The sequence below is a fragment of the Schistocerca nitens genome, chromosome 4, assembly GCF_023898315.1.
Source record: "Schistocerca nitens isolate TAMUIC-IGC-003100 chromosome 4, iqSchNite1.1, whole genome shotgun sequence".
NCBI classification, from domain to species: domain Eukaryota; kingdom Metazoa; phylum Arthropoda; class Insecta; order Orthoptera; family Acrididae; genus Schistocerca; species Schistocerca nitens.
In genome coordinates, this window is record NC_064617.1 from 345,130,011 (window position 1) to 345,157,040 (window position 27,030).

A 27,030-nucleotide genomic window follows, 5' to 3' on the forward strand; every position below is an offset into this window, starting at 1 on the left:
GGTGTTGGCCCTGTGTGCCTCGGTCGTATGCAGTCCTGATTGTGGCGCTCACCTGCACGGCGCCAAACACACATACGACCATCACTGGCACCAAGGCAGAAGCGACTCTCATCGCTGAAGACGACACGTCTCCATTCGTCCCTCCATTCACGCCTGTCGCGACACCACTGGAGGCGGGCTGCACGATGTTGGGGCGTGAGCGGAAGACGGCCTAACGGTGTGCGGGACCGTAGCCCAGCTTCATGGAGACGGTTGCGAATGGTCCTCGCCGATACACCAGGAGCAACAGTGTCCCTAATTTGCTGGGAAGTGGCGGTGCGGTCCCCTACAGCACTGCGTAGGATCCTACGGTCTTGGCGTGCATCCGTGCGTCGCTGCGGTCCGGTCCCAGGTCGACGGGCACGTGCACCTTCCGCCGACCACTGGCGACAACATCGATGTACTGTGGAGACCTCACGCCCCACGTGTAGAGCAATTCGGCGGTACGTCCACCCGGCCTCCCGCATGCCCACTATACGCCCTCGCTCAAAGTCCGTCAACTGCACATACTGTTCACGTCCATGCTGTCGCGGCATGGTACCAGTGTTAAAGACTGCGATGGAGCTCCGTATGCCACGGCAAAGTGGCTGACACTGACGGCGGCGGTGTACAAATGCTGCGCAGCTAGCGCCATTCGACGGCCAACACCGCGGTTCCTGGTGTGTCCGCTGTGCCGTGCGTGTGATCATTGCTTGTACAGCCCTGTCGCAGTGTCCGGAGCAAGTATGGTGGGTCTGACACACCGGTGTCAATGTGTTCTTTTTTCCATTTCCAGGAGTGTATATTGTAAACAGCAACGGTCCTATCACATTTCCCTGCGGTACTCCGGATATTATCTTTACATCTGTCGATTTAGTTCCGTTAAGAGCGATATATTGTTTCCTCACACGTTTATCTCAGGAAAAGAGCTTTGAAAGATTTAAAATCAAATAAGACAGAGGGAATACCATCAGAATTTCTAAAATCATTAGGTGAAGTGGCAACAAAACGACTATTCACGTCGGTGTGTAGAATGTATGAGTCTGGCGATATACAAACTGACCTTCGGAAAAAATATCATTTACCCAATGCCGAGGACTGAAAGAGGTGACAAGTGCGAGAATTATCGCACTGTCAGCTTATAAGTTCATGCGTCCAAATTGCTAACAGGAATAATATACAGAAAATGGAAAACAAAACTGAGAATGTGTTAGATGGCGATCAGTTTGGCTTTAGAAAAGGTAAAGGCACCGGAGAATCAGCTCTGACGGTGCGGTTGATAATGGAAGCAAGACTAAAGAAAAATCAAAACACGTTCATAGCATTTATTGACCTGGAGAAAGCGTTCGACAATGTCAAATGGAGCAAGGTGCTCGAAATTCTGAGAAATATAGGAATAAACTATAGGGAGAGACAGGTAATATACAACATGTCCAAAAGCCAAGAGGGAATAATAAGAATGGACAACCAAGTGCTCAGATTAAAAAGGGTGTAAGGCATATTTGTAGTTTTTCGGCCCTACTGTTCGATATACACAACGAAAAAGTAATGATCGGAAACAAAAGAAAGGTTCAGGAGTGGAATTAAAATCCATGGGGAAATGATATCAATGATACGATTCGCTGACGACATTGCTATCCTCAGTGAAAGTGAAGAAGAATTACACTGTCTATTGAATAGAATGGACAGTCTAACGAGTACAGAATATAGTTTGACAGTACATCGAAGAAAGATGAAAGTAACGAGAAGAAGCATAAATTAGAACATCGACGAACTTAACATCAGGACTGGCGATCACTAAGTAGACCAAGTTAAGGAATTCTGCTACGTAGGCAACAAAAAACCAGTGACGGGTGGAGCAAGGAGAATATAAAAAACAGCAAAAACTGGAAAAAACGGCATTCCGGGCCAAGAGAAGTCTACCGCTATGACATAGGTCTTCATTTCAAGCAGAAATTTCTGAGAATGTACATTTGGAGTGAGACTGCTACGGTCGCAGGTTCGAATCCTGCCTCGGGCATGGATGTGTGTGATGTTCTTAGGTTAGTTAGGTTTAAGTAGTTCTGAGTTCTAGGGGACTGATAACCACAGCAGTTGAGTCCCATAGTGCTCAGAGCCATTTTTGTACATTTGGAACACATCATTGTATTGAAAACATGGACTATGGGAAAACCGGAACAAAAGAGAATCGAAGCATTTGAGATGCGGTGTTACAGACGAATGCTGAAAATTAGATGGACTGATAAGGTAAGGAATGAGGAAATGCTGCGCAGAAACGGAGAGGAAGGGAATATATGAGAAACATTGACCAGGAGTTGGGACAGCATGATCGGACATCCGTTAAGACATCAAGGTATTACTTCCATGGTACTAGAAGGAGCTGTAGAGGGTAAAAACTGTAGAGAAAGACAAACATTGGGTATATCCAACAAATAATTGAAGACGTTGTTCGTAAGTGCTACTCTGAGATGAAGAGGTTGTCACAATCAGAAGACTGATGACTCAAAAAAAAAAAAAGTACTTAATGCTTTAGTGAAATAAACTAAGACAAATGAGATTCTGTCAGATTTGTATAGAAATACAAAGCATTACATTTTTATAAATTCTGACAACCGACTAGGCACTGAGTTCAACATGTTAACCCTTTCATTTCCAATTCCTTTTCAGAATGAGAGACGTTAGTATATTGTTATTTTACTTAATGTCGTAGTAACAAATGACAGCGCGAAACAGTGATTCCCGCTATTTCGTTTTCCAACGCAGGGAGGTTGATAGAGCGCGGATAGAGCGTCTCTTCAAGTTTGTAACTGTAATACCGCTGTCCAACATGGGCACCGTTCGTGACGCGGCCAGCGCCAATAAACGCGTGCAATTCATTGACACGATCTGTCCGGGACGGCGCGACAGTAGCTCTCTTTGCAAATCTGTTCATTAGGTTTCCTATCTGCAGGTGCCAACTAATTCAATGCGACAATTAGGAGCAGAGAGTTAACAGTGAAACTTGAAAACAACACTACCTACAGAAAAATCTATTATTACAAAAATTCTGCAAGCCATTATCGGGATTCCCTCTACTACTGGGACATTGCCACACTGTAATAATATGTAGCAACTTCCCTTTGGTTCTCTGATAATGAACCGATCGTGCGACACACGTCCCAATGTTAGTGAAAGGTTGAAGTCATACACAGACGCACGGGAAACAGTGACCTGTATCTTAAGAGCCAAAATGTTATGTTTCAAAGGAAAAAAAATACATAACGCTTTCAAGGACATATTGAGCAATAGGACGCAAATTTCACTCCTATTTACAACGTAAATAGCGGCGGGCATTGAAAGCTGACTGCATGATATGATTAGGACCGTCAGGCTCCTCTTACATCGGACCAGGGTTTCTGACACAGAACTTTCTTTTACATCTTAGTTTCTTAAATTGGGAAGAAGAGTATACAAGGGTAACGAGGACGTACAGGAACTATGCTCAACCTTTTTGTTGCTTTAGTTGTTATGTCTTTAGCTGTATTCTGAAGCCGGAGATGTTATACAGTTTTCTAATATAGTGCGGAAGTTATTCCATACACGGGTTCATGCCACTGAGAAGGTATTCCAGAAAGTGGCTGAACGTTGGGGCGGGTCAGGAAGGATTTTACTCTGACGGGAACGGGTGTTTCTGTCGTGATTTTCAGATAAGAGCGTTAAGATCGAGGAGAGACGTGAGGCACAGTATTCATTAATAAGACAGCAGAGAAGATAGAGTGTATGGGAATCTGTGCACTTATCTGCACGCAGCCAGGGTAGCTGTACATATGAAGGTGAAATACGATGTAGAAGCGGAGGACCTGTACTACTAATGTGCATACATTGGAGTAGTTGGACAAGTGCAAAAAGGAAACAAGAGCCGTAGGTGAAAGCCGTACTGCTTCACACAATGCCAACTGAATTTCAACACCTTTAGAGCTACGTAATCATTACTTCCTTATTCATATCTCAGCTCCAAAAACTTTTTGTTACATTCTGATCGTCTACTTGCAAAGAGATCGCTCAAAATGCCTCCTTACTTAACACACTTTCGTTTAGGATGTAAACGCATTGTAAGACTTGAAAAACTGCAATGTGAACTATTTGTTACATAACATTCACTTGTAACAAACTTGTTTTCCAGAAGTCAGGCGTAAGAGAGATGTGAAACCTTCTTCCACCCTCCTTGAGGTATTACGAGTGCTCTGATGCACTGTCCCACTTATGTCATTACATTACATCCTGCGCTAATAGCTTCATCTGCCCAAGTGAGGTTAACAGTCTTTCAAAACTTTAGATAAATAAGATGGGAAAGCAGCCGAATGTATAAACAGGAACTCCAGTTGAGGCAGAAGCGTTTTTGACCAAAGGAGAACATTTTCGGCTGTGGCTGGAAGAGGTATTATATTTCACTTTGCCTAGATTTTAAGACCTGTCGTTTTGTGTACTCTCGTGCAGCTAAGCTGCAGCTTAAACGCGAGAGTGAGTCTGCAAGAGCGTGCCCAAGTGCACTCGACAAGTTAAACAGACTAAGTAAGCCCTCGTGCGAGAGCGCCTTAGGAGGAAGACAACTCCCTTGATAAAAGCTTCTAGCGCCACAATCGGAAAACAAGACCGCACCGATAGGAGTATGAAAGACGAACTGGGGAGCATTTCCACCTGAGAATGGCGACGATTTCAACGCTCATCCTTACGGCAAGGACTACCTTTATTAACGTTATAAAATATAGTAGTCCTATCAGGAAATCATATCCATACTTAAATTTACATATACAGCCCGAAAACCACTCTTTTGATCATGGCAGAGAGTACTTCGTACCAATATCAGTGATTTTCCGTCCTATACCCTTCGTATATTGAGCAGCCTTGATAAGCATCGTAATCTCTTATATTGTTCTCATGATGCCTACACGAGATACACGATCAAGGCAGCAGAATTGTTGCACAAGCTTCCTCATGTACTGGGTTTCTAAATTTACGCATACGGATTTCGTGAAAACTGCGTCGCCTTTCTTCGGAAGACTGTCATGTAAACTCCCCAACATCATTATTACACTTTAATAGTTAGTTAGTTTGTTTGTTACAAGTTCCACACATAATTTGAACGAATTAGTTTATGGGGTACGAAACATGTATAGTTTCAACATTAATATATTTTTCAGTCCTACTTAAGCAGCTACACTTAAAAGCTAGACTTTTTCATCACTCAGCTGGTTTTAAACAAAAATTCGTCTATTGAATAGAAAGAGTTCTACATAAGAAATTAGTTTAATTTTGATTCTAAACTTGCTTTTCTCTCTGTCAGACATTTTATGTTATTGGACAAAATATCCAAAATTTTTGTTAATACATATTGAACTTCTTTCTAAGCTACAGGCAGCTCTATTAATTGGTAATAAGTCTTTTTTTTCATTTAGTATAGTACGTATGAACAACACTGTTCTTCTCAAATTGTGATTGATTATTTGTGACTGATATACATACATGTATCTCATCACCTAAATCGTGACCGCATATACTGCGGAAATGGAAAGTGCTAGTGATTTGCGGTTTTCATGAATGGATTGGTAGTCAGGGGCTCGTACTCTTAGCCAAGAAACAAATTATAATAATACTTACTAAGTGCGTTTTTGCAGACTTACACTTTTTTAAATTGAACAATGTCTGTTTATATTGTGTGAGTCGTTTACGAGATATCGCATTTTAAAAAGTTTCCACACAGACACTTGTCTCTGCCACTCAACCTGCGTAGCAGCAAGGAAGATTTTGTGATGTTTGCTTAGTATTCTTGTGCGTTCCTCGAGGTCATTGCGATCTGCTAGTCATTTAGTGTGAGACAGTCCAAGTAGTACGTCGTGAGTGGACAATGGGCTATACCAATGCAGAAAAAGCAGACATGAGCATGGTGTGTGGAAAGTGTAGGAAGAATGCAGTTCTTTCTTGTACGGTTTATGCCGCAAGATATCGCAATAGACGTCAACCATATCGTCAATTATTTATCAACCTCTTCAACCAGTTATGTGAAAGTGGTAATGTAACAGCTAGACAATCTAACAGAAGGAAAAAAGTGACGACAGGAGAGGGGAAAATTAATGTTATTGCTGCTGTTGCACTTGATAAGTACTTTTGCATCCGCACAATCGCACGAGGAAGTGGCATTAGTCAGGCAAGTGTGCTAGCATTCTCTATCGACATAGGGTCCATCCCTATCACATCTCTCTCCATCAAGAGCTCGACGGAAACGACTATGAGAATCGCATTAACTTCTGTGCATGGGCCTTAAGACAGATGTATCGTGTATCTTGTTTAGTGATGAAGCCACATTTACGTCATGGCCAGCTAAACCGCTGAAACAAGCCCTTTTGATTTGCCGACAATGCCCGTTGGTTTCGTCAGGTGGAATGTCAGTGACCATGGAGTGTAAACTTGTGGTGTGGGATAGTGAACCATCAGCTTATAGGCCGGTGTTTCATAGACGAAGCACTTAATGATCACGTGTCGCAGCCTCCTAACAGACCATCTTCCACGGATGCTAAAAGTTTCTCTGCAGACTAGTTGCAGCCTGTGGTACCAACATGGTGCTGCCCAGCCGATAGTGCACGTAATACTACAGCACGTCTTCGCAATTTGTTTCCATATCGTTGGATCGTACGCAGAGGACCCGTACCTTGGCCGGCTCAGTTCCATGATTTGACGCCTGTTTACTTTCCCTGTGGGGAAAGCTGTAAGACGGTGCCTGCAAGGACATACCAACTACACCCGATGATATGTAAAGTGCTCGGTCATCTTCGCTGAAATGCTAGCACGTGTGCAGCAATCATACCATACCAGACTGGAAGCGTGCATTGCCGCTGACGGTGATCATTCTGAACACAGCCTGTGGCGGTCAGTTGTCTCGTTACTGGTCAGAATCCACATAACTAGTGTTTGCACTTATGTTGTTCTTCAGTGTGTGCCATCACAGGTATTGTACAAGTTTCGGTGAGGGAACTTTTCAAAATACGATACCTCGTAAACGACTCGCACTAGAATCATGCAACAAACACCATTGGTTTTCTAATTTATCCTAATTTTAGTTTCTTCATGTCAATAGGTTTAATTCCAATTAAAAATGTGTATATTTGCACAAAAATATCCTTTCTAAGTATTATTACAACTTGTTTCTTGGCTAACAATACGAACCCTTTACTACCAATCCATTCTGTGAAAACCACACATCAACAGCACTTTTCATTTCCACAATATTTGCGGTGTACGTTTTAGGTGATTCACCTACCGTAGAACTATTTAGAAAGCAAGACAACAGTTTGTACAGACTCTTCTCTGCCTGGAAAGGAATACGCCGAAGAGCCACTCTATGTCCCCTATTTATTTGTATGGAAAACATGCTTGGTCCCATTATTCATTTGCTACAATATGCATGTGATGCATGCTTATGTACTGCACCATTCAGTTTGGAACTGTGTTGGTCGTGGATGGATAATGGTACTCATCTACTATCTGAAATGTCGCTGAGGAACGGTATCAATTTGTTGCGTGAAAAATCTTCTGTAGTTTTCTTTACACGAAAACACCGAACGTAACTACTGAATACAATGAGCCTGGGTTCTTTTAGATTTAACGTAGGAACATCAGCAACGGTATTGGGGCTTCTTCTGGATATTAGACTATCCTGGATTAATCACGTCAATTATAAGTCACGAAAACAGAAAAGTCTCTGAATGTTCCATTAAGTTTCGGGTGTGCAGCCGCAACAAATCTCCTTCTTCTTCTAATATTTCGGCCGTATAACGTTCAGCCATCTTCAGAGTGAGCCGCAAGACTGCCGCTCCCTTTTTTTTTTTCCTTTATTGATTTTCAATTCCCCCCCGAAGGCGGCGGGCTGGCAGCAGCTTAGTACGCTGCTCTACAGCTTACAGGCTTTTATTTTAAAGAACAGAAGAAGAAAAGAAACAAGAAAAACAGGCAATAAAACGGTGACGTCAAGTGTAAAATGGCGGAAAAATGCGGAAAGTTAAAACAGAAAGCAAAAGGGGTTGGCAACGTTAATAAAAGACACAGGAATCAGACGAGTAACATAGAACACACACAATTAAAACAACACGGCGACAGTCTGGTTTCAGAAAGCAAAAGGGGTTGGCAACATTAATAAAAAACACAGGAATCAGACGAGTAACATAGAACACACACAATTAAAAAAACACGGCGACAGTCTGGTTTCTGTTCGCAAGAGATAAAAGGCACACCCAGCGACAGTATGATGACCGTTCGCAACACTTCCCAAAAAACACAGCACGGAACACTCACTGTAAAACACGCACTGTAGAACACTGCACGAAAGTGGCGGCACAAAGATGACACTCCCGAGCCAAAGGCAGATGGGGAGGGGCGGGGGGGGGGGGACCTGGAGGAGGGGGAAGAACAAGGAGGGAGGAAGGAAAAAAAACGAGAAAGGGGGGGGGAACCAAGGAGGGAGAGGACTAATAAAGGGGGAGAAGGGCAGACGCGAGGGGGATTGAGAGGAGGTAGAGGAGGGAAATGTAAAAGGACTCGGCGGAGAGAAGGGGGCAAAGAGAGGGGAGGTGGGAAAGAAAGAGGATGGAAGGGGGGGAGAGGGAGCCCGGGAAAAGGACAGAGGAAAGGAGGGGGAGTGAGGATCAGAGTTGATAGGAGGGATAAATGGAGGGAGAGAGGGCATCATCCGGGAGGGGGAGTTGATGGAAGCCACCTTGGGAAAGGAGATGTAGGGTTTAGAGATGGAGGGTAGGGGGGATACAACAGTGAAGACGTGGCAGGGGTGGGGATGGGAGAGGAGAGGAGAGGAGCAACCAGGGGGTGAGGGGGTTCAAGGCGGCGGGAGGTGTAGAGGATGCGGATATGTTCGAGGAATAGGAGCAGATGGGGGAAAGGAATCAGACCATAGAGGATCCGCGTGGGGGACGGGAGGCGTATACGGAAGGCGAGGCAAAGTGCATGACGCTCAAGGATCTGGAGGCACTCATAGAATTTGGGGGGGAGGGGGCGCCGCTCCAGTGCTCGCTTCGTCCCTTTATACTCGTGTACCGAGCGACTGCGCATGCGGCCACAGATGCAAATGCGCCAGAGACGTTGGTCGGCGACAGAGACGTGCATAATGCGCGAGTTGTATCTATGACTCCACAGTCGATCTGTGTTGGCATATCGATGCATCATTGTAGGCTGCGCTGTGACGACGTCTTTGTGAGTTTATTACAGCAAGTGCCGGATTCCATGATTTATCAATTTCCGTAGTCAGTAACAGAGCATATCAGTCCGTCGTGTAACATGAGGAAGATGTCCGGTTGGACTACCCACCACGCACGACTTGCGGCACGTAAGACATTCAGAGACAGAGGCGGTGTAAGAACGGAGGGAGGGGATATGTCTCACACTATTTGTGGGTAACAGGCCTGCTGGTAATTGGTAGCTCGCTACGATCCAGCGACAAGCTTCTGTGGGGCGTGTTCTCCTGCAGTTGGCCGCAGCTCTGTGATCACTCGCGGCCCGTCGTACCGCGATCGCTGGTACCCAGGGCCCAGGTACCTTGTAGTCGCCCTCCCTGTTAAAGTTCTCAGGGTGCGTGAGGATTTCAGTTGTCTTCCTTGTTTTGCAAGTATGCATTCACGGCCATCTTATGAATATTAGTTCTTCTTGGAACTTAAAAGCCTGCCCACAATCACGCTGATGCTCCACTAGAGCCGATTTGTTGTGCCGGTTTGATACATCCTCTGCAAGGCACCGTGCTTACTTCATCAGTGACTCCCTTGAAATAAGTGCACCAGGGGAGCTGCTTTATTTATTTTCCGTATTTGACTTCCTACTGAATTTAGTAGTTATTATTTTATGGTTTGATTATAAAGGTGTCAGCAACTTTTCCGTTCTTGTTTGATATTGTTGTTATCACTGATGTGGTGAGCTCGAGCAATCAGTATGTATAGGACGCTCCGGTTCTGAGCAGGATGATTAGGATTCCTGTTATAACGTGAACTGTACGTTCGTATGCAGACTGTTAATATGCTGCTGTAGCCTACGCAACTATGCTTCTCCATGGGGCTAAATGATGAACGTGTAGTCCACGTATCACAACCGACAGCGTGAGCAGAACTCTGCGGAGCTAAAAGCAGTTCGCTCAAATACTTGAATGAAAAAATCCGTCCGTCTGTTCTTAATATTTAGCCCGTTAGGTGCAGCATGTTGATCACAAACATTATAGCACCAGATCACCGATTTTCGATGAACTAAATGATCGTATGGCATTACTGGTTGGGGAAGCCCGTCTGGGTTTGTTCAGCCTCGTGCTACCAGTCTTTCTGTTTGACGGCACCTAGACGACTTGTGCATCTTTGTGATGGAAGATAAGATGACATGATTAAAGCAACACAAACACCCAGTCCCCGAGCGAAGAAAATCACCGACATGGTGGTGGGAATCCAACTTGTGACCCCACTATCTAGATGCAGCGATGCTAACCACTTGCTGAGACACACATCAGATGGTATCCGTTCGTGAGTGGTGCTGATAGTCTCTTCTATTGATATGTTGATGAAGAGAAACTTAATGTCAAGGAAGTCCGTTACATCCATTTTCTGTGAGATCTATTCCTGTGTCAGTAGGACGAAGTGAGTGGAGTCCTTCGTAAACAGTTCTGCGTTTCTTACGACAGGACTTAGTTTTCTAGCCATATCGTGGATAGATGAACCAATCTCATTAACTACACACCTTAGTGGGGCAGTTTAGTTTATGGGTCTTAGGTACTTCAATGATGATTTATCTGGCTGTGATATGATCAATTCCGAAATCTCTGATTAAGGTTCGTCTCGTATTAATAACCTTCACCGTCGGGTCACTCCTAAATTCTTATTAGATGTGGTCACTCAGTAATCCGGCATTTTCGATTCTCATTAATTAGTTAAACCGTGGCCTTGAGAACCAGAATGCTTCCATTCCTCCTATTCTTCTATGGAACTCTTTCGCCCCGAAGATGTTATGTTTGGGTAATTTCGCTGTTTTTAGGATTCTGGCTGGTTCTTGTCTTATCTTTACGAATGAGCGCCAGTGAGGCGGGGCGAGCTATAACTTCTCATCCCTATGTGACACTACAATCCACCTACTTCGGTAAGCTGTCCATCCCTTTCACTCTGCCTTGATAGATACTCACTGATTCTATGAAAAGCAGCATTGACGAAACACGAACTAAATCCCTGCCAAACAATGGCCGCATAACTCAAGCTTGGAGGCAGAATCAGTAAGTTCGCAAAATTTTAAGCATTCAGGATACTAAATAACTAACTTGGAAATGTTTCAAGTTCAACTAATTAGGCTTTATTGCCTCTAAAACATGTAAATGGCTGTCAAGCCTACATTTACTGTTAAACTATACTGAAGCGTCAAAGAAATAAGATAAATATGTAAACAGGCAGAATACGGCGCTGCGGTCGGCAACGCCTAAATAACTCAACAAGTGTCTGGCGCAGTTGTTAGATCGGTTACTGCGGCTACAATGGCAGGTTATCAAGATTTAATTGAGTTTGAACGTGGTGTTACAGTCGGCGCACAAGCGGTGGGACACAGCGTCTCCTTGGTAGAAATGAAGGGGGTTTTCCCTACGACCAGTTCACGAGTGTACCGTGAATATCAGGAATCCGGTAAAACATCAAATCTCCGGCATCGCTGCGACCGGAAAAATATTCTGCAAGAACGGGACCAACGACAACTGAAAAGAAGCGTTCGATGTGGCAGAAGTGCAACCCTTCCGCAAATTGCTGCAGATTTCAATGCTGGGCCATCAACAAGTGTGAGCGTGCGAACCACTCAACGAAACATCATCGATATGGGCTTTCGGAGCCGAATGCCCACTCGTGAACCCCTGATGACTGCACGACACAAAACTTTACGCCTCGTCTGGGCCCGTCAACACAGACAGTGGACGGTTGATGACTGGAAACATGTTGCCTGGTCGATCGGGTCTCGTTTCAAATTGTATCGAGGGGATGGACGTGTACGGGTATGGAGACAACTTCATGAATCCATGGACCTACATGTCAGCAGGGGACTGTTCAAGCTGATGAAGGCTCTGTAATGGTGTGAGGCATGTGCAGTTGGAGTGATATGGGACCCCTGATACGTCTAGATACGACTCTGACAGGTGACACGTACGTAAGCATCCTGTCTGATCACCTGCATCCGTTAATGTCCACTATGCATTCCGACGGACTTGGGCAATTCCAGCAGGGCAATGCACCACCTCACACGTCCAGAATTGACATAGAGTGGCTTCAGAAACACTCTTCTAAGTTTAACCACTTCCGCTGGCCACCAACCTCCCCAGACATGGAAATTATTGAACTTATCTGGGATGCCTTGCAACGTGCAATAGATCTCCACCCCCTCTTACTCTTATAGATTTATGGACAGCCCTGCAGGAGTCATGGTGTAAATTCCCCCCAGCACTACTTCAGAAATTAGTCGAGTCCATGCCAGGTCGCGTTGCGGCACTTCTGTGTACTCGCGGGAGCCCTATCGACATTAGGAAGGTGTACCAGTTTCTTTGGCTATTCAATGTACTGTTGGTGCGAGCTGATAACTGTTATGACGACAAGCTCTCCACACGGAAGCAGCCAGAAGTTTATCATTCTGAGCAAAATGATTTTAACGTACTCGACAATCTCTAACCCACTGTTGTGCACGAGGTACTACGCCAAGTCGTTCAGTCGTCTTCCTATGAAGAAGTGCTCGCCATAATATGTCATGATGTTCACGAAACACGCCACGCGGAATTTAAGACGGCAAGAAAGTTCACGTGCAACTTCCACACAAAACCACTTAAAATATGCTGACTTCCATCAAATTTTTCAACACTGCAGCTGCTTTACATTTAAGATACGAGGGGCGACAAAACGTAAGATTTTTTCCACCTTGGAACAAATTTGTGTAGAGCGGTCTAACATTGGAGTGCACTGCAAGAAGGTTCCTGACTGACTGTTAGAGTCACAGAACCTTATCACAAACCCCTCCACAAAGCACGGAAGATGGTTAATTCCTGTTGGCTGATGTTTTAGGGAGCCTGTTGGAACAGCTCGCGTTCTCAAACATTTGCGGTACTCCCTAAGTCATCCAATAGAATTACAGAGAGCAATTTATAAAAGAGATTCTAATTTTACGAAACAAGTTTAATTTTAAGAAAACAAAATACGGCTTTTTCCTGGAAATGAAATAGTAATTGATTCAATTCCAAACTTCTCTTGTGGCTGCTTTTATACAAAAGCATGTACACTAGGACATACGTTCATGGTTCATAATTACACAGGAACTTTCCCACGATACATTTTACACTGTTTTTAATAAAATAAAACACCCACACTTTACATATGTCCTCCATACACTCTCTCACTCTCTCCACAACATTCACACAACAAAGAATAACTAAACAATAATTTTGGAAATGGTTACTATTGCGTCAGCAGCTATTGCATTGAAAGCAAAGGAAAGTGTAGAAAAAAATAACTTTTATGAACTGAATCCTTTTTGTTACAGTCGCAACTGATACTATAGATGAATACGATACAGACCGTAGCTTAGTTTCATAACACCAGGAAAGTTATTATGGGTTATAGGTAAAATTTAATATTTCGAAAAGTATTTAAAGTATTGAACTGAGATTTTTACGGTGCGGTACATACGCACGCGATAGCTAGCTCGCGGTGCCCCTGAGAACAGAGACAGCTGTGTTCATGAGAGAATTAAAAAGCTCTCTCATCAGGTACAGGGCAAGACACACTAAGATCGCGTACCGCGTTTTCATATTCAGATTAATTTTTCTACGTTACAGCAGTACACACAGATTTTTAATTATGTTGACACCAGCCGCAGAAGCCTCCTTATTTATGAACGAAATTTCAGTCCAAAACTTTTGTTCAAGCTTCTTCTTCTTTGTAATGATCTTGAATAGACCCAAAATTTTGTATTTGGTGTGCAGAGATTTGGTGGACCGTGTAGAAGTTAGAGAGGATGATGAGGAAAGTGTGTATGTGTTTGCGTGCAGGCATCGCTGGCGGAGTGGCAGGTACGCACGCTGTGCCTGTCGACGCGCGAGCTGTTCCTGCAGCAGCCGATGCTGCTGGAGCTGGAGGCGCCCGTCAACGTGGCCGGTGACATCCACGGCCAGTACGACGACCTGCTGCGGCACTTCGACAAGCTGGGCCACCCGCCCGCCGCCAACTACCTCTTCCTCGGCGACTACGTCGACAGGTCAGTCCCGCAGCTGCTGCCGCTTCCCAAATAACACGTGGGATCGGTATTTTGAAGAATTACTACCGATATTCATACAGTGCTATAAGGCTGTCGATACAGCTAAAGCATCGCTGCATTTCCATGAGTGCAGCTTCCATAGTTCTTTTTTTTTCTTTATTGCATTTAAATTCCCCATCGGGGCGGACTGGCAGAAGCATATTCGCTGCTCTTCAGCCGAAAGTCATAGAACATGCAATGGAAGACATTTAAAAATAACATAAAGGAGAAAACGTGGTGGACTTAGATATAAAAAAGGGGAACATTATGGAAGACAATAGACAAAAAGGGGCGACTGTAAAATGGAGATAAAAACTGTCAAAAAGTAGCGCAACAATAAACCACTCAGTGAGACAGTTAAAAGAACACAAGGCGCAGTATGACCGGAGCATAAAAGTATCATTGGATGCCGCAGCACATAACAATCACTAACAGTAACACTAAGTAGAAGGCCAGCACACAATTAAAATCACACCTCTCGACGCACAGGAGAACAGCACCAAACACAACTCTGACATGGCACACTGATGACGATGATCATAATGGAGGATCTGCCAGGCACAAGGAGAAGAGGGAGAAGGGAAGAAGGGAGGGAGGGGAAGAGAGGGGGGAGATGGGCGGGTGGGGCGCCAAAGAGGGCCAGGGAGGGAGGGACATGGGAGGGAAAGAGGCGAGGATGGGGTGCAGGGTCTCAGGGGGGAGGAGGGAAAGCCGCTCTGGGAGGAGGAGGGGAGGGGAAAAATGGGGCCCTGGGGAAGGGGGACAAGGCAAGGTTATAGTTGGAAGGAAGGGTATATGTCATGGTGAAGTTCATCAGACGGGAGGGGGAGGCGCTGGAAATTGCCCTGATGAAGAGATGGAGGGTGTGGAGGTGGAGAGAGGGAGGAATACAACGGTATGGGTGTGGCAACGGGTGGGGAATGGAGAGGAAGGAGGAAACCAGGGGGTGGAGGGGTGGGGATCAAGCCTGTGGACAGTGTAAAGGAGTCGGAGATGTTGAAGGTAAAGGAGGAGGTGGGTGAAGGGGATGAATTCATACAGGAGCCGTGTTGGGGAAGGAAGGTGGATACAGATGGCAAGACGGAGCACATGGCGTTCGATGATTTGGAGGGCCTTGTAAAAGTGGGTGGGTGGGTGGGGAGATCCAGGCAACACTGGTATAACAGAGGATAGGACGGATGAGGGATTTGTAGGTGTGGAGGATGGTGGAAGGATGCAATCACCATGTCTGGCCAGACAGGAGTTTCAGGAGGCGGAGGCGGGAATGGGCTTTCTGCTGGATGGTCAGGAGGTGAGGGGTCCAGGTGAGGTGATGGTCGAGGGTGAGGGCAAGGTGTCTCAGGGTGGGGGTGAGCTGGATGGGACGACAATAAAGGGTGAGGTAGAAATCATGGAGACAGAAGGAGCAGATGGTGAGGCCTATGATGATTGCCTGGGTTTTGGAGGGGTTTGAGATGGAGGAACCACTAGTTACACCAAGTGGTGAACTGGTCAACGTGGGTTTGGAGGGTGCGTTGGGACCGTTGAAGGGTAGGATAGAGAGCCAGGAAGGCTGTGTCATCAGCATACTGGAGGAGGCGGACAAGTGGGGGTGGCTTGGGCAAATCAGCCATATACAAGAGATAAAGGAGATGGGAGAGGACAGAGCCCTGGGGGATGCCGGCGATGAGATAAAAGATATGGGAGTTGGTGTTGTGGAAGGTGACATAGGAAGGACGGTGCGAGAGGAAGGAAGCGACCAGATGGACAAAATTGATAGGCAGGGTGTAGGTTTGGCGTTTAAAGAGGAGACCAGGATGCCATACACGGTCAAAGGCATTTTGAAGGTCGAGGGAAACAAAACTGGTGGAGCGACGGGAGTTAAGCTGGAGGGACAGAAGATGAAGGAGGTTAAGAAGTTGGTCTTCAGCGGAGAAGGAGGGTCTGAAGCCACACTGGGTAAGGGGGAGGAGGTGGTGTAGATTAAGGTGCTGATGAATATGGCGGAAGAGGATGGAATACTTTTATTGGGTACCGAACGTATTTAACCACTCTCTTTCATGTCTGCTACCAAGAGTAACAAAACCAAGATACAAGAAATACCAGTTTGTATACGACATTTAGGGTTATTTACAGCGTGTCCAGAATTAAAGTTGCAATCCCAAACCCCTGTAGAAAGAGAACTACTGTTTACAATGAGGTCAGGTCTGAACATAATATTATTGATGCATGGGCGTACGTCACGAAAAAAAAATACGAACGCAAATATGACCAATATATGGCGCTGTAAGCGTCAGAATATGCACACAAACGGATGCGCTTCACAAGGCTGTTCCTCATGTTTGCGTCAGAGACATCCAACAAAACTGTCTCCATGAAGGATCGCGCGCTGCTGGTATAGCTCTTGTACAAGAACGGTGACCATGCGCCAGTAACCCTGCAGAAGTTAAGGACACTCAAGGGTATGCAGAAAGGTACTGGTCCGAAGTCTGCTAAAGATCTGGAGAAAATGAATACCAAATTCGAAAAGACAGGTTCTTTTGAAGTGAAATGAAGCAGAAAGAGGTCACAGCATTGCTAGAGGGGTCGAGCGGTGGTGTGCAAACATGCAGTGAACGTTCAACGTGTCTGCGAGCTTGGTGCATAAAATCCTACGGAACATCCTGCATTGCTGTCCGTACAAAATCATCCATGTTCAGGAGTTGCTTCCTGCTGACCTTCCAGCAAGACAAACGTGGGATCTGTAATTTCTTGCTCGCATGCAAGAGGACAATGAATGGTCATGGAACATTCTGTGGATAGACGAAGCTCATTTCCACCTCCAAGGACATGAAAATATGCAGAATTACAGAATACAGGCGACTGAAAATTTGCACCCACATTAACCGGTACCACGTCAGTCTGCAAAGGTGACTGTGTGTTGCGGGTTGACGGCATCGTTTATCGTAGGGCCGTATTTTTTTCGAAAAGATGAGTCGTGGGGGCCCTGTTACCTTTACCGTAACTGGTAAACATCTTGAGGGGCTTTTGCAAACCAAAGTCATACCAACCCAGCAACAACATGGACATGTGAATACGATCATTTTTATGCAAGATGGCGCTCCTCCGCAGGTTTCAGAGCCAGCGAAGCGGCTGCAGCACAGGCATTTCAGAATTCCGTCATTTCCCTACAGCCTGGCCGTCCAGATCACCACCGAGCGAGGTGGCGCAGTGGTTAGACACTGGACTCGCATTCGGGAGGACGACGGTTCAATCCCGCGTCCGGCCATCCTGATTTAGGTTTTCCGTGATTTCCCTAAATCAGTCCAGGCAAATGCCGGGATGGTTCCTCTGAAAGGGCACGGCCGACTTCCTTCCCCATCCTTCCCTAATCCGATGAGACCGATGACCACGCAGTCTGGTCTGCTTCCCCAAACCAACCAACCAACCAACCATCCAGATCACCTGATACTAATCCACGTTACTTCTGGCTGTAGAGTTATACGAAAGACATGTTCAGTGGTCCAATTGCGAACGTAGCTGAACTGATAGTAAGCATTGTGCAACGCATTCTGAATGTGACCCCTGAAACACTGTTGTGGAATATGCTATTGCTCGATTTCAACTTATGGCAGAAAACGGTGGACAGCATACTGAACATGCTTTGCGCCAGTCTCAAGACTGTTAAAAATCGCATGTAACTTTGCTTCTTATCCGGTTCTTGGCCCAAGGACAATTAGAAAACGATTTTTTCGTACCCGATATGGTACAACCATGCTGTGGTGCATGGGCTTACCTTACTAACTGCGCCACTATTGTTGATTGTCAAACTTGTGCAGTCGAATGGTGTAATGTGCAACTCAAACCACATCCGTCGTATTGCGATTCATTTGCGACTTGTGGCCAATCCCATGAACGTCAAGACGCTTACAGCGCTACCTACTAGTAAAGTTTTTGTTCCATGACGTTTCCCTCTATGTAAATAAGTTCCTGCGCAAATTTGACGTCATTCTGAGCAGTGGTTCTCTCTACACAGCGTTTTTAAAATATAACTTTAATAATGGATGAACTGAGTATGGTAAATATTCAATAATTTTTAATAAATCCAATTTGTCTTGTAGACCATAAATTTCATGTATATCACACTTACTCGTATTTTTAACTCTACATAGATATTGATCAAACCGTGAATTCCCTGTCTGCTGTTGACAACACACACTCACTCACCCTCACACTCACACTTAACTGCAAAGCGTATGAATGTCTGTGGAGGAATGGCAGCTCCTGGCTCATGGTTCAGCATCGAACACATCAAGCAAGAAGACCGCTGTGTTGTATTATAAAACTTAAATTTTTCCTCGAGATAATATGGGAAATTTATGCGAGAAATTGTCGCTCCGTCTGATGAAGGACCTAAGCCCGAAACTAGTTAAATGAGAAAAAAACTAATCTCCAGAAATACTATCAGACCAAAAATATCCGGACACTCCTAAATACGCGTAATTGGCCACTAGATGACTCTAAACTCGCTAGTGCTAAAGGAGGCATTGATTTCTGTGTGGAAAACTTACAGACTAATGCTGTCTCACTGCCAAATTACGAGTACATTGCTCGATGGGACTTGGAGAACACGTACAAAGAATTGCTACAGTACAGTACAGTACAGTACAGGAGGAAACTGAAAGAAATACTCAATAGGACGAACAGAAATGACGCTGGCACAAAAATTGCTGTCGAGTCATCGCGATTTATGAAGATTTCCTCAACATTAGAAAAGGCGAGACATCATTCTTAATTGGGTGTGTGTTAACCACGGACTGCGTGTATGATCTGCAACGTGCTGTCATACTGCCATCCATATTTGTACGCGTTCTTGTGGTAGGACGTTTCATTCCTCTTCCACCGCTGTTCACAACTGGTGGATGGCCGTTGGGGCATGAACACGAGCTACAATGCGTCTCCCCAACACATCCCACACGTGGTCAACGAGTTTTAAGTCGGTAAAACGGGTAGGCCGGCCCATTAGTCGAATATACTCACGTTCCAAGAGCTCCTCCAGCAGCGCAGATCTGTGCGGTCGCGCATTGCCGTCCATAAAAATGAAGTCAGTGAAGCACGCACACCTGAAACGACGGGCATGGGAATGAGTACAGTGTCACAATAACGTGAAGGGGCGAGTGTACCCTGTTCAAAGATTTTGGAAATCACTACGGACATGCAACAAAAAAAAAAAAAAAAAAAATGGCTCTGAGCAGTATGAGACTTCACATCTGAGGTCATCAGTCCCCTAGAACTTAGAACTACTTAAACCTAACTAACCTAAAGACATTACACACATCCATGGCCAAGGCAGGATTCGAACCTGCGACCGTAGCAGCAACGCGGTTCCGGACTGAAGCGCCTAGAATCGCTCGGTCACAGCGGCCGGCTCACCCACTGACATTCCTATAAAATCTAATTAAGCCTTTGCTGATTTATTTTCCCCCATAAATACTCCCTATGTTTCTCGTGATGCGAGAAAACATGCAGTCATCCCTCTCTTGGAATATGGCGATATGCAAGCGCATGGCTGGAGCAGCGTGCATATTAAAATGCCCTCTCAGTACTCACAAGGACATTTACACTACTGGCCATTAAAATTGCTACACCAAGAAGAAATGCAGATGATAAACGGGTATTCATTGGACAAATATATTATACTAGAACTGACATGTGATTACATTTTCACGCATTTTGTGTGCATAGATCCTGAAAAATCAGTACCCAGAACTACCACCTCTGGCCACAATAACGGCCTTGATACGCCTGGGCATTGAGTCAAACAGAGCTTGGATGGCGTGTACAGGTACAGCTGCCAATGCAGTTTCAACACGATACCACAGTTCATCAAGAGTAGTGACTGGCATATTGTGACGAGCCAGTTGCTCGGCCACCATTGACCAGACGTTTTCAATTGGTGAGAGATCTGGAGAATGTGCTGGCCAGGGCAGCAGTAGAACTTTTCTGTATCCAGAAAGGCCCGTACAGGACCTGCACCATGCGGTCGTGCATTATCCTACTGAAATGTACGGTTTCGCAGGGATCGAATGAAGGGTAGAGTCACGGGTCGTAACACATCTGAAATGTAACGTCCACTGTTCAAAGTATTGTCAATGCGAACAAGAGGTGACCGAGACGTGTAATCAATGGCACTCCATACCATCACGCCGGGTGATACGCCAGTATGGCGATAACGAATACAAGCTTCCAATGTGAATTCACCGCGATGTCGCCAAACACGGATGCGACCATCTTCATGCTGTAAACAGAACCTGGATTCATCCGAAAAAATGACGTTTTGCCATTCGTGCACCCAGTTTCGTCGTTGAGTACACCATCGCAGGCGCTCCTGCCTGTGATGCAGCGTCAAGGGTAACCGCAGCCATGGTCTCCGTGCTGATAGTCCATGCTGCTGCAAACGTCGTCGAACTGTTCGTGCAGATGGTTGTTGTCTTGCAAACGTCCCCTTCTGTTGACTCAGGGATCGAGACGTGGCTGCACGATCCATTACAGCCATGCGGATAAGATGCCTGTCATCTCGACTGCTAGTGATACGAGGCCGTTGGGATCCAGCACGGCGTTCCGTATTACCCTGCTGAACCCACCGATTCCATATTCTGCTAACAGTCATTGGATCTCGACTAACGCGAGCAACAATGTCGCGATACGATAAATCGCAATCGCGATAGGCTACAATCCGACCTTTATCAAAGTCGGAAACGTGATGGTACGCATTTGTCCTCTTTACACGAGGCATCACAATAACGTTTCACCAGGCAACGCCGGTCAACTGCTGTTTGTGTATGAGAAATCGTTTGGAAACTTTCCTCATGTCAGCACGTTGTGGGTGTCGCCACCGGCGCCAACCTTGTGTGAATGCTCTGAAAAGCTAATCATTTGCATATCACAGCATCTTCTTCCTGTCGGTTAAATTTCACGTCTGTAGCACGTCATCTTCGTGGTGAAGCAATTTTAATGGCCAGTAGTGTAATTAACTGGCTGGTACTTTTCCCCACAGTGGGAGCTCAACGACGCTTCAGCTAATTTCTAGCTGAATGTCAGCCACAGTGAACGCAGTGTTCACTCAAATTTCTCCTCTGCGCCGTACGGAGCATTATGTGTCCCGTTCTGCACTTGACGTCATTTCAGAGAAGAGGCCGTGAAAATTTCGCTCTGATCTTTCTCAGAGCCGAACTCTCTCACCACCTGGATTTTTTCGTTCTCCATGTCACGAGTTTTTTTCGACCAATAGCAGCGTTCGTCTTATTTTGTGGAAACTTTCTCTACCAATTGCAAGGGCCCTACCATTGAACTGCATCGACATCTCGACACTTTACTCTTTCCTATTTCGTTTCCGCCGATTGGACGGTTTGTGCCCACTCACATGTGAACCATTCGCTGTTCACATGGTCAACTGCATCACTGGTTTTACTGGTTTTGTTCGTATCCATTTGGAAAAAGAGCTTTCCGTAGTGACACCCCCCCCCCCCCTCCAGGGTGCGGGCTCTGCGTCTGCCCGTGCTGACTTCCCCACTAAATGTTTCCTCTCGCTGCTTGTTTCACCTTCTGCTCATTGACTTGCATTATATAGGAGGTTGTGTTAATACCGTCGATTGAGTCTCATCTCTTTTGCATTACATACTTAAAGGCAAAGCTGCTCATTACCGCCGAAGTAAGTTAGGTGTCATATTCACCTTCCCATTACAATGTATAGAACTCTTCTGTAAGGTGCGAAATTGACCTTCATTTATTCTGCCACCTTACAACCTGGATCATTAAAACAATCATTTTCGCCAATGTTCCTCGGTGTCTTAAGTGTTCCCACATCTCATCAAATGAAGAAACCTACAGCATTGTCGAATATGATTGTTTTCGTGGACCAGGTGTTTTGGTGTCGGCAAGCATAATGTTGCATGGACGTACTGACTTCCAGATATTTGAACATGGTACACTCAGCACTCAACGTTATTGTGATACGATACTCTTTACCCGCGTGCGTCTTTTCAGGAGTACATTCGGTCCTGGATTCATTTTTATGGATGACAGTGCGTGACCTCATCGAACAGCACGTGCAGAGAACGACTTGGACGGGATATATTCGATGGATGGCCTGGGGTTCCACTTTCCCCGACTTAAACACCATCGAGCACGTGTGGCATGCATTGCGGAGACATACTGCAGCAGGCCCTCAAGCACCAACAACCATCCAGCAGCTGGCAGCCACGGTACGCCCAACCCCAAGACTCCCTCACCACGCTTGTGGGTAGCATGGTAACACGTTGCAGAGTAGGCATTACTGTCCCTAGTGATCATACAACCTCTTAAGGATTATGTCCCGTCTTTTGAAATGTACAAGGGACCATAAAAATTGCGGCGACTTCAATGTAATTGTTTCTTTGAATAAAAGTGTCATTTCTGTTCGATCTGTTGCGTATTGGTTTTTGATACCTTCTATACAACACCTTTCTTTCTATGTATGGGCCAAGTTCCACCCAGCTTTGTTACTTGGCAGTGACAATTCATGCACAAGTTGCTTTCGGTCTTAAGTATTGCACATAAGTGTACTTAAGTGAAACTGTCCAATGTTAGGCTAGCTTAAAATGTGATATGTTCTTAAGATTGCGTTCGCTTTGTGTGTTCAACTAACTTCAACTAAAAAAAAGTTTCCCGCATGTTGACGATTCGATAACATTGCCAAGAAATGTATTTTCGTAAACCACCGGTATATCGTGTGAATAATTTGTTGCCGTAAATAAAACGAAAATAGAAACCTTATGCAGCTTTTCCAGAACAAAGTGAAGCCAGTTCCGTTACGGTACACTGATCAGTTTGCGCAGTGGTCGAAAATTAAGATTATAGGTGTGTTCTGTGCAATACGTGGCAACACTGCACCACGTCTCCACGCGCCCTTGTTGAACTGTCAGTTCTAAACTAATTCTGAACAGACTACGGCAGACAGTAGCAATAGGCGGCCAGCGGTGCATAGTAAGGTTGGTACAGCGGAAGATAAATGCCGATATTCACTATAATCTAGTACCACTGTTCTGTGAATCTATAGCGACCAATATTAGAATAAAAAACACTGCACGAAAATTAAAAAAAGAACACAATGAAGTCGTCGACCCAGGAGAGGGTTATTTTTTTGATACACTCTTGAGTACATATGCAACAAATAATCACATGGACAGAGCCATACACGTAGAGTACAGTCGATAGGGTGTATGGAGTGTCAGTGCTAGTGCCCTGTATGCCCTCCTTTCCCATTAATGCAGGTTGAAGTTATCACAAGGAGACGTGCATCGTCATATCGGAAAAACGTACCACATTGTAGGTGCACGAACGGTAGGACATCAGGCTGAATGATGTTTTGGATGTACCGTACACTGCCCAATGTTCCCTAACGATCACCAGAGGAGAATGGCCATTGTGGGACATGGCTCCCCCCCACCTCACCCCACCACCACTACCACCACCATCATTATCCCGGGTGTTGGCCTTGTGTGCTCCTGTCACATACACTTCAGACGTTGGCATTCACCTGCAGGATGCCACATACGCATGCGGCCATCATCGGCCCAAAGCAGAAGCGACTCTCATCACTGAAGGCAGTCTCCAGTCGTTCTTCCATTAGCACCTGTTTCGACAGCACTGGAAGGAGCTGCACAATGTTGGGGCGTGAGTGGTACAAGCCCAAACGGCAAGCAGGAACGTAGCGTGCTTCACAGAGACGGTTGCAAATGGTACTCGGTGATACCCGCAGAGTAACAGTGTCCCTAATTTGTTTTGAAGTCGGGGTGCGGTCCTTAATGGGACTTCGTAAGACGCGACAGTCTTGGCGTGCACCTGTGTGTCGCCCCTGTCCGGACCCAGGCCGACGGGCACGTGCACCTTCTGCTGACCACCGGCCACAACGTCGATGCACTGTGGAGACCTCTCGACCCACGTCTAACACATTACTGCGCTATGATCACTCAGCCTCCCGCAGACTCGCTATACGCGGTCGCTGAAACTCTGTCACTTGCACAAACGTTTCACGTCCACTCTGCCACTGCATGCTACCAAAGTTGCAGACACAGGAGGAGCTTCTGGCTGGTTCTGAAGGTGAACAACTACTGCGAAGCTTGCAACATTCCACAGCTGATAATGCAGTTCCTAGTTCGTCCGCAGCGTTGTGCTTTTGCTCATCGCACTAACTGCCCTCTCATTGTGTGCCGTGCAAGTATGGTGGCTTTCCTCAGTCACTTGCGTCAAGGTGTTCCTTTTCCATTTTCCAGTAGAGTAATGGATATTTCGATATATTGGTGCCAAAAGTTGTTTCAAAATTCAGATTATAACTTATGATTGCCTGTGTTATTCTAAACTGTAAGGAGTGGGTTATATGAATTACTAAAAATTAAAGAAAACTAAATTTAATTATACATTTTTACATATAAACAGAGAAATCTAGAGGAAAAGTTATACTGGACTATAAGGAAAAAATGTAGAGAAACGATACATAACCAAAATTATTCAAAATACAGACAATATGAAAGAAAAAAATCATTTCCAATACTTTTCTCATAAGGAAGTTACAAACAATTAATTTGTTGGCGTTTACTGCCTTTACTTTACATCTCTCAGGAAAATCGTTTGATTTAAAATGCTTCCGCACATCACTTTTGAGAAGGATTTCCTTTTTTTTTTTTTTTGTAGTCAGACTAACATAAACACACAACGAACAGTACAACTCAAGAGGTTTAGAGAATTATCTTTCAGACATTTCTGCCAATCTTAATTGCAAGTGAGAGGAGGTTACAAAAATAGACTGCTGACAGCTGTCAAAATCCCTCCAAGAACTTCAAAGCAAAAAACTGAAGGTAGCATTCTTATGTTGCAAATATATCAATATTGAAAGGAGGTTACAAAAATAGACTGCTGACAGCTGTCAAAATCTCTCCAAGAACTCCAAAGCAAAAAACTGAAGATAGCATTCTTATCTTGCAAATATATCAATATTGAAAGAAAGTAGGATTTTTCTCTTTTGTGAGTCAGATGTTGGTGATGATGCTATCCGAATATAGCGCCCAAATATCGATGTTGCAGTTATATCAGTCGGACAAATATCGATTATAAATATGATGCAATTGATTCAGTTGTATCGTAATTTTGATATGCCAGTGCCCGATATCCCATGTCGACGTCGACAGCTGCTTAGAGAGTGCAGAGCTGCGTCGGGGCCTGGACTCTGTCACGCAGCAGCAGCAAAACCTCAGTGCAGAGTGGTCACGCCGTTTGCCGCAAATGAACTACCAGCTAACAGCCTGTGATAGGCTCGGTGCAAGAGGCACCCGAGTGTGGCGGCGAACCAAAGACCCTCGATGTAGGAGGCAGTGTCAGCGGCCCACGGATCCAAGCCTGCGGTAGCGGAGGGCAGACAGTAGCTCGGCAGTAGTGAGGTGAAGATGTATAGGCGCCCTGGAGTTGGCTGAAGCCATCAGCTGGAAAGCACCAGTTCAGCTCCCGGCAGGATCAGGACTAGGCGCAGTGGATAAATCTGCAGCTAGCCGAGGCGGCATCTAGTAGTCTAGTAGGAGTGGAAGCAGGATGACCCTCGTCAGGTTAATGACTGACCTGGAGTACTTCTCAGAACTGACTGTGGATGATAACTACTGCATAGCTAAAGCAGGAGGTGTTTATGGCCTGTTTTGACAGGGCATAATTTTTGATCACGTAAAACCCAGGAGCGGAACAGTTCCGGACTCGGCCGTAGTGTAATCAACGTCTGCACGATGAAAGTTGGAGCCTCGTAGTATGCTGCGTCGACAACATTCCAGCCTCGGCTGCAGGCAGCGGGGTTAGTCGTGTGGCAACCAGTCTGGCTTTAGTGCCACAGCGGAGATTTCTGTCATGTCACCTCGCCCTCTTTCAGCTTCTGGGCAAGCCGGCCGTAGTGGCCGAGTGGTTCTAGGCGCTACAGTCTGGAACCGCGCGACCGTTACGGTCGCAGGTTCGAATCCTGCCTAGGGCATGGATGTGTGTGATGTCCGTAGGTTAGTTAGGTTTAAGTCGTTCTAAGTACTAGGGGACTGATGACCTCAGCAGTTAAGTCCCATAGTGCTCAGAACCATTTGAACCATTTGAAGCTTCTGGGCGACAATTCTAGTGACAGCTTTCTGCCCATTTGGCCGAAGATTATGGACGCCGATTTGAAAGGCAGAGGCGCAAAAGTGAAAAAATTTGTGATTTAGGTCGTATAAAAGTGTGCTTGAGGAAACATGGGGTAGATTTCCTTAAATTTAGGCAGTTCCTGAAATTATGAGGTGAAATTCACAAGTAGTGCTGATATTTAAGAAAGGTGACGTGAGAAAATGGGAAAATTAGAGGGGAATTAACTTATCCACCTCTTTTTATGAACTACATGTAAGGAATAGTTGACAGCAGGAGTGCCACATCAGCGTAGTGTTTATTAATTGTCGGCAAAGTGAACTAATGTCCTTAGAGGTCTGGTGCAAGTCTTTTCTGACTGACCCCATTTCGAAGGCTTTTACGTCATGTGTGTCCCGTTTAGGTGACTGTAATGAGTGTGTAAGTAGTGTATTCTTGTTGCTGCTATTTTGATGACGATAATGATGATGGGTAAAGATGTCGGTGATGGTCATGTGGATGATGAGGATGATAATGACGTTGGGGATTATGACGATATTGATGTGGATG

General features: G+C 45.4%; 1 protein-coding gene across 1 annotated transcript in view; it reads left to right on the forward strand.

Moving 5' to 3' along the window:
- Positions 1-27,030, forward strand: part of LOC126251390 (serine/threonine-protein phosphatase PP1-alpha-like) — a 610,425-nt gene that overhangs the window by 201,348 nt on the left and 382,047 nt on the right. Inside the window, exon 2 of the mRNA XM_049951784.1 lies at positions 14,096-14,301. Within this exon, the coding sequence (XP_049807741.1) occupies positions 14,096-14,301 (206 nt within the window). The remainder of the gene's footprint in view (positions 1-14,095; positions 14,302-27,030) is intronic.